Below are 9,341 nucleotides of genomic sequence, written 5' to 3'. Positions count from 1 at the left end.
TATATATATATATATATATATATATATATATATACATATATATATTATTTGCGTGGGTTAGGAATGTAACATCAAGCTTGAGGTCACCTGTTTTGAGCTAATCCTAATATGTCACTAGGAATTTTATCAATAGTCTCTCTCTCGTTTGTTATAATATTCATTTCATAATAAACACTTGTCTCCGAATATTTCGTCTTTGGTATCGCTGTATAATATAAGAACATTGTAATATCTAGTCACGTGACCTTGAAACCCAACCCAGTACCTTGTATTGAGGAATTAGTGCTCTTAATTTTTACGTCGCTATTCGTTGGAATTTAAAATTTTCTTTTATTTTCCCCCTCATTAAATTCGTTGCCAATATCTTCCGCTAAATCGGCCTCCATATTTTCGGCCTTATCATCAAACGAGAATTATGTGGCGCTGTTGAATACCTTGACTGTGGAGGCAGACTGGCTAGTTTCTAATTTGTAGAACCAATTTGTGACCTCTGCCAACATCGATGTTGCAACTAATGATACTCTGAAAAATAAGGCATGGTGTTCTTGTTACTCCCGTCGCTGATGACCGATTTTATTTTGTTTCTCCTCCGTTTTCCAGTGTCTTCGAATCATCAGGTAAGAAATACCACCCCCAGGATCAAACATCATGAATATGAACCCGACCTTTCTATTTGTATTTCTCCAACCAAGGAACTGGATTCCAAATTTAAGTGTTGGTATGTGCCGTACCATTTCAGCTAATCTCGTTATGTTTCCAGCTCTAAAACAAACCGTCAATATCTTCGACTTTGAGTCATTGAATGGTATTTTTTAACAATATTTCGGATAATGCTTCCTCTAAGCCTTGCTTTGAGGTTAAATGAAACACAACCGCCATTTTTATATTGCACAAACAGATATCTTCGTTCCTTGTTAATTAGTACAAGTATCATTGCAGGAAAGAGAGAATGCATGGCTTAATATAACTTTCCCAAACCACTTTTGTTTCTTTGAGTTTGCATACGTGAAGTTTTTGGTAGAAAATCTCTGTAGATTTTCTATTTCTTTTACTACAGACGTGTTCTGAAGTACAATAATTTCTTGTTATTTTTTATATTTATGTTTGTGCATAAAAATATGGCTTTTATCTTTTTCTCTCGTGGTGTGTGTCTGGTAATTTTGACAGGCATTTTTTTCTGTACGTGAACAAAGTGAGGAAAAAATTTCTAAAAAAAACAAACCTTAATCCTTTGCCTAAACCCTGTAAGAGCAGGCTTCCAAATTCCGAAGGGTCTCTGTAAGCGAATAAATTAAAAAAAAAAGACATTATTAATCTTGATGTATCTCTCAAGCCATAATAATAATAATAATAATAATAATAATAATAATAATGATAATAATAATAATGGTTTCTGATTTAGGAACATGACCAACAATTTTAAGAAGGGATTTACTTGATACCATTGGTCCCAGTACTTTAAAAGATAAAACCTGAGATGGATTCGAAAAGAAGATGTAAAGAACCACATAAATAGAGTAAGGCATTTATCCGACACCTGTCAATGTTAATAGAACTATTTTATAGGAAAGCGGAGTTATAGAATCTGAAGACAAGAGTTACATGCATCTAGACTTAGTGGAACTCAGTGATGTTGTTCACAAAACAGGAAGGTAAAAATGAAACTGTATATTTGAAGAAATGTACGCTGGTATTGAAGTCCAAACCTAATTGAAGGTATCTGATAAATACGATCAACATACACTGCATGAATAAGGAATTTGATGAAAAATTAAAGATGCAGAATAATGGTAGTAACACAAACCCCGCAGAAATTTCTTCCTCCAAAGAGGACTACCACTCGTTTATACAGGTAACTTGAGGGAGATGTCTTAGAAGTTCTGATTTGGTGAATGGACAAAGAGCGAAAATCAATCATTACCTTGTAAAAATGGAAAGATGACCTGGATGTCAATGTTTTGAAACTGACCTATTTTCCATTAAATTTCAGACAGATTTAACGATGACTTGCTGAAGCAGAAATATCGTTATAGCAAATATTCTGCTCAATACCACAGATTTGCTTATAACCTGCTTCACCTTAGCCGCTGAAGCATGTCCCTTAGTGGTTGACAATATGTGCAGCTCTGATTATGACCAATAGTGTATGCATATGTGTGTGTGTGGGGAGGGGGGAGCATCATAGCCATGTATTGAGGGGTTTTCTTGGGATTTGAATAACTGTAACAAAAATAAACTTTGAAGGAATTATCAGCCACATTTCATACTTCCTAAGGGTAAGCAAACAGGAAGTAACGGTCGTTATCCAAGGACAAGATTCTATTTTCACAATGTAAAACATGTGATTTATTGGAGATTGTCTTTGTTATTGTAGCGAAGCCAGGTAGCATTCTAGAGATTCTCCGATTGGTTTGTATTTTATTGATTTATGGTCAACATGTCTTAGGTTTTAAGCTACAGTTCATGATGCCAAATTGTAACCGATCATTTGCGTTGCTGTCGTGTTCATTTTCTTGAAATTTCGTTTCAGAAATATGATATTTTATCTTTTACTTGCTTCATATGCTGGACTGCGAGCCAGTACCTATCTTTTAAAGTCTGATAACCAATCTATCATCCACTCTTTTGTCGATCCGCTAAAGTTCGGAGAAATTAACTAAGCACTACCGGTTGTTGCTTGGCGCAGAAAGAATTACAAACACAAAACCATCCACACATCTATGCGACGCAGATTTTTCCACAAGGCATTAGGCGGTCCGGGGCTATAGTAGAAGATACTTGTCCAAAATGCCGCGCAGCGGGACTGAACCCGAAACCACCTGGTTGCAAAGAGACCTTTCTTAGAATTTGCTGCTGTTTCCAGCAAACCAGACAATCTCGTAGACTTTCCCCTTTTGGCTTGTAGGGTATTGATTTAAGGTGTAGCTGTCTTAAGTTATAATCATAAAGACATGTTGTTAAGTTGTAAAATGCTAAATAATAAATAAATAGATGAATAAATAAATAAATAAATAAATAAATGAGAACACCCATAAAGACTCGTAAAATTACACCGAAATTCTATTCTCGCCACCTTCGGATGCCAGTAATTGTGTAGCTTGATTCTGTTTTGTTAAGGGAGGGATATTCGAGGTGAACGGATAACTGGTTAATAAATCACGCAATTGGAAGCGATTTTATCATAATAAAACCTATTGATAGTTCAGGAATTAGCGCTTAAATAAAAACAACATTCCTTAGCAACAACAACAATTACAACAAAAGAATGAAATTTCTCGGTATTGTTTGTAAGTGCCATTTATTTGTTATTTATTTGGTTGTCTTTGTTTTTGCTGTTTTATTAAACAGAGAATTGGCAGTTATGTGGTTTTCAAATCACACGAATTTGATTTTAACGTATTTTCACCAAAATATTATTACGAACGTAGAAAAAAAGAAAAGAAAAGGATACAAATAAAAATCCTGTAAAGAAAAAAAAATATTGTATGGAACTTAAGTTGAATGTTAGTTAATTTACTATTTTATGGGTGATAAAAATGATGATGAGGATAATAATAATAATAATAATAATAATAATAATAATAATAATAATAATAATAATAATAATAATAATAATAATAATCAGAAGAGTTACAACAGAATACCGCATGAGGCAAGGGAATTTAGCTTTCGCTGGACCGATTGCAGAAAGGCTTTCGATAATCTTCCACACTGCTAGTTCTTGGAGTACGCAAGGACGCTCAGAGTCAATGAGAAGACAAACAGCTTTTTGCAAAAAGCAATGAGCGCATGAGAAGTGAAAGTAACATGCGCAAATGAATCGTTAGGAAACGTTATAATACGCAAGTTGTGTTTTCCAGGGAGACTCTCTCTCTCAACTACTCTTCGTCATTGCGTTAATATTGTGTTGCGCCAAAAGTTTACCAATACTTTGGTACCTTATCTGCTTTATTCGTCAGTTTACAACAAAAGCAGCCTAGCATTGAAATTTGAGGCCATCATGTTCGCCCCATCTGGAGCTAGTTTTCTGCCAGTTCTTTGATCCTATGCTGATACCTAACGATCCTGCCATCTCGCAACCTTTAATGGTTTCTAATTTAGGGAGAAACCAGAACTAGTGAAAGATAGAAGGTAGTCGATGCCTTGCACTCTGTTACTTGACTGATACCTTATTCTTTTCTACTCTAGGCACAAGGCCTGAAATTTTGGAGGAAGGGGCCAGTCGATTAGATCGACTCCGAAAGGATGAAAGGCAAAGTCGATTTCGGCGGAATTTGAATTCAGAACGTAAAAACAGACGAAATACCTATTTCTTTATTGCCCACAAGGGGCTACACACAGAGGGGACAAACAAGGACAGACAAACGGATTAAGTCGATTATATCGACCCCAGTGCGTAACTGGTACTTAATTTATCGACCCCGAAAGGATGAAAGGCAAAGTCGACCTCGGCGGAATTTGAACTCAGAACGCAGTGGCAGACGAAATACCGCTACGCATTTCGCCCGGCGCGCTAACGTTTCTGCCAGCCCGTCGTCGTGCTACGATTCTGCCAGACTGATATCATATTCTATTCAGCACGTAGGAATGACAGGCAATGTTGACTTCCGCGGTATTTACACTCAGAATGTAAAGAGCTGGAACAAATAGCACAAAGCACGTACGTTCGACGGTCTAACGATTTTGCTTGTTCTTTGCCCTTAACAATTTCTGATTTAGTCACGAGATCAGTGACTGAGGTGGGAGTGGGATCTAATTCAATACAATAGATCCTGGCATTTGTTTAGCATTTTATATAATCGAAACCCTTCCGGTTAGTGAAACGCAACGATAAAACCGAGTGGGACTTGAAATCAGAACCTAATGTTCCAAAAGGAAAACTGCTAGGCAGTATTTCCGACGCTCGAATGATTCTATCAGCGCTGCAATACAAAGAACTAATAGAATTACATTAGATTAAACTCTGGTTATCAGTTTACGTAACACAATTTAGTAAAAATATTACAACTAATGATAATTTCTAATGGTTGCTCTCAAAAATATCTCGATGTAATAGCTTATGTAAAATATTTAAAGAAATAATTTGATATGAAAATACATGTTAAAATATGATATAGAAAAATATATAAAAAAAACAATACATAAAAATAAAATTTCAAAAATACTGATAACAATAAATACCTTAATGGGAATTGTAATGATTGTTAGTAATTGTATGATCAGTTTTAGTTTCGTTATGATTATATTTATTAATAATATTGAGAGATATAACAGCTAAAGAAGAGTAAATTCCAACGTGTAATGATAATGATAATAATAATGATGATGATAATGATGATGATAGTGATGATGATGATGATAATAATAATAATTAATATAATTTTTAAAGTAACGATGTTGATGATGAATATAATATAAATGACATCAGTAATAAAATAAAGGCATTAGTAATAATAATACTAATACAACTGCTACTGCTAATGATGATGATAATAATAATAATAATAATAATAATAATAATAATAATAATAATAATAATAATGAATAATGCATGACGTGGAAGAAAACGAATGGGAAAATATCATTAAGGGTAATAATACGAAAAAGCTTCATTATGATAAATGAAAGTTGTAATAAGTTTCACCGCCATATTTAATTTAATAATCGAGTAACATAAATTCGAACGTGACAACAGAACAATAACAAGGATACTACGAGGAAAGATAAACAGGAAGAAGAAGAAGAAGGGGAAGAAGAAGAAGAAGGAGAAGAAGAAGAAAAAGAAATAGAGAAAATTTCAAACAAAAGAGAAGAATGAAAAAAAATGAAGAAAATATAAATAAAATTATAAAAACGAAGATGGCTGCAATGTTTCATCTGTTAACAGCAACTTTAACTTCTCAAGACGAGTACACACATTTTAGTGATATTGCTAGCATTAGTTTCAGCTTCGTCTTACTTATACAGTGGAGATGGCTACATTGATATTGTTAAAGTAGTGCTGAGAATGTATGGCGATGCGTGATGTGTGATAAGGCGACGAAAGTTCGCGTGTTCGTCTTTACATTCATGTTTGTAGCTGAGAGTTTTAAGTACGTAATCCTAAAACGATGAGTGAGTGACTTAACCCACCAATTATACAATTTTCGTTGCACCCACGCAACATTATATATATACACACACACACACGCACACACACACATATATATATATATATATATATATATATATATATATATATATGTATCTATACACATACATGTATATATAAACATATACACACATATACGCATACATGCGTATATATATGTCTGTTGATTTACTAGAAGCGATAAATTACAGGACTTACTACACACACACATACACAAACACACGCACACACACTCCCATAGACACACAGACACACAATCACGCACACATACACACACATATCGAGACACTTACATGTTTTGATAGGGAAAGGATTAGTGTGGAATGTGGGCATTACATTAAGCTAACGTAAATAGCGGTATGAAGTAAATGCGCGTGTTTTATAAGCTGTACAAACATTAAAAAGCAAACAACTTTCTCAGTACGTCAAGCAGAATTTATATTTATTATTTATTTATTTTATTATTTTTTTAAATTAAAACTAGACGAGTTACAAATACAAGTTTCTCGCCTCCGAACCTCAGGCGACTATAAAATCAAGTGAACAGCACTGCTACTTCATATAATGGAGTACTTGCAAAAAAGTTTTAAAGAATACCTCCAACAACATTTATTATAAGAATTCAAGTGAACAGTTATACACAACAGCATGAGTGAGAAGCATTATGGAGTAACGGAATAATATGAATTGACATCTATGTAAATGAGGGTAAGAAAGAATAAAAATAAACTGAAATAATTAATTATAAAAAGAGAAAAATAAAAAAAAAACAAAAATAGTCTAAAGTCAACACAAAAAATAAAAGATATATAGAACTGAAATAAATATATAAATAAAGACGATTAAATAAAAGCAAGGTTGAGGCTCTAAGGATATAACATACATAGATAACAAATAGCATCGAGATATTACATAATGGAGTTAGAGAGAAAATGTTGTATTAAGTCTATTCTTAAAGTAATTCGTGTCTATAAAAGAAAGTTGTGAATAAATGAACGTGAGCAATATTACAGTAGCGAATTTTATTAATGAAACTATATAAAAGATAATTTCTATACGCATGATCAAATGTTATAAAATTTCTTTTACAATGAATATTTTAGAAGACGAATACAAGGATAAAAAAAGAGACAACAAGAATACATAGTATTGTTAGATACTGGCTATAACCGTGGGATAAATGCAACGATAGTTAGGAATCACACATGCACACACACTTATTCTAGTATAGATTCCAGTTTTTACAATAAATCTAATCTCTGTGCATGATGAGGAAAGATATTTTTCTGAAATATTGACAGATGCCCTCACAAGCAAAGCCATCCCCTCCTCTATCTTCACGCCACTGTGTTAAGCTTCCCACAGTATGTCACCAATTTCATCGCAGGCTTGCAGCCAGAACTCAATGGTTTGAAACTGCTACCTACCACAAAGCTGGATCTAGCAAATCTGTTCCCTATTGGTACTTTTCCAAAAACTTTTTATCTTCCGTGAAATTATAGGACTCAATACAAACGCAGGAACTCTATAGTGTTGGTACGCTTTTGGTTCTCTGGTCGAGAAGATCACTGATGAAAGACAATCCAACCGAGCCAAAATTGTCATCGGTAAAGTGCATCCAGATCCACATTAGTCGACTTGTTGATTTTACTTCAAACAACAGGGTGTGGATTGAAAGATACCTGTTTTCCAGTACTTGCATGTCATAATACCACATACACACACACGCACATACACACGTAGAGACATCGCTCCACGTCAATTCACACACGTACACATATCTCTCGCTCCCTCTATGTGTGTGATTGTGTGTATTATCTCCTTTGTGTTTTTCTTCTTCCTTACCAACTGTTTCAGCTCTAAACATCTACTTAAAACACAACTAAAAAACTGCCATGTTCTCAGCTTAAAAATGTCCAAATGATTTTTTATTTCTACCAGGAAACCTTGGGTTGCTGTATTTCACCAGATTCGTGGCTTTTATTATAACATTACACACACACACACGTTAACGGAAAAAGCCAGTAAGATCCATGGTAGCGGAGTCCGAAAGAGTACTAAGATACAATGGTAACTCCGGTGGAGTGATGGTGGATGAGGAGATGTGCCGAAAGTTTGAGAAGGTAGGAAGGACAGGAATCCAAGAGAGGCGGAATTTTCAAATCTTTTTGAGTACCCGAAACAGGTCAAACTGCGTACACACTGTTAACCGGATTAGAATACCCGTCAAACAACAACAACAACACTAATGATAATAATCATAATAATAACAATAATAACAACAACAATTATTAAAGGGAAGCAAGCACAACTGGATGGAACTCAGAACTATGTAAATAAGAAGAAATCTCATTAGACATCAAATCCATTCTATAGATCACATATTTATTCATTTATACGAAATGAATATTCGCACTATCGATACATGTAGCACCATGTTACCTGCCCGTTTTCAAACATGGTAGTTATCATCATGTGTTACTCTGTTGCCCTTGAGAAACATCAGAGTAACATGAATCTCAAAGTGGCGACAAAGGAAACCGTATCTTTGCATAAAATGAATAAAATAAAATCCATTACCAATGACATATGTATTAAATAATTGTTCTTTTTGTACATTCCTACATCCAAAAGTGCATGTGTGCATAACTATATAGATATATATATATATATGTATATATGTATATATATATGTATATGTATATATGTATATGCATATATATGTATATGTATATATATGTCATACATATATATATATATATAAACACACACATATGTACCTACATATATGTACATGTACAATTAAATATATACACACGCATGTATTTATGTGCGCGCGTGCATTTGAGTTTGAATATACATATATATATATATATATATATATATATATATATATATATATATATATATTGTGTTCTTTAGAAGCACACTTTCCATATAGATGCAGGAGAATGAGGTTTGCCAGTGGCAAACATATGATAAATAGTTGTTTTTGCATGTGTTTGCTGAAAATTTGACGTGTAAAACCATTAGAAGACAATGCAGGTAATTATTTCAACAATATGTAATCAAATGGATACACATGAACCACATCCACACATTATATGAACTCAGACACACTTACACACACACGTATGTGTGTATGTGTGTACACATGTATATATATATATATATATATATATATATACAC

At 33.7% G+C, this 9,341-nt stretch overlaps 1 protein-coding gene across 2 annotated transcripts in view; it reads right to left on the bottom strand.

Moving 5' to 3' along the window:
* The window catches only part of LOC106870321 (uncharacterized), a 255,683-nt gene that overhangs the window by 208,969 nt on the left and 37,373 nt on the right, over nucleotides 1-9,341 (bottom strand). Inside the window, exon 2 of one of the 2 annotated variants that reach the window (XM_052975839.1) lies at nucleotides 1,223-1,276. The exons of the other annotated variant lie outside the window; for it this stretch is intronic. Coding sequence (XP_052831799.1) covers nucleotides 1,223-1,276 — 54 coding nt within the window. The remainder of the gene's footprint in view (nucleotides 1-1,222; nucleotides 1,277-9,341) is intronic. 2 annotated transcript variants of the gene reach the window in all.

Source organism: Octopus bimaculoides, chromosome 22 (assembly GCF_001194135.2).
Source record: "Octopus bimaculoides isolate UCB-OBI-ISO-001 chromosome 22, ASM119413v2, whole genome shotgun sequence".
Classification (NCBI taxonomy): Eukaryota; Metazoa; Mollusca; class Cephalopoda; order Octopoda; family Octopodidae; genus Octopus; species Octopus bimaculoides.
Note: the sequence above shows the minus strand (reverse complement) of the source record. Positions and strands in the feature narration are given on the sequence as shown.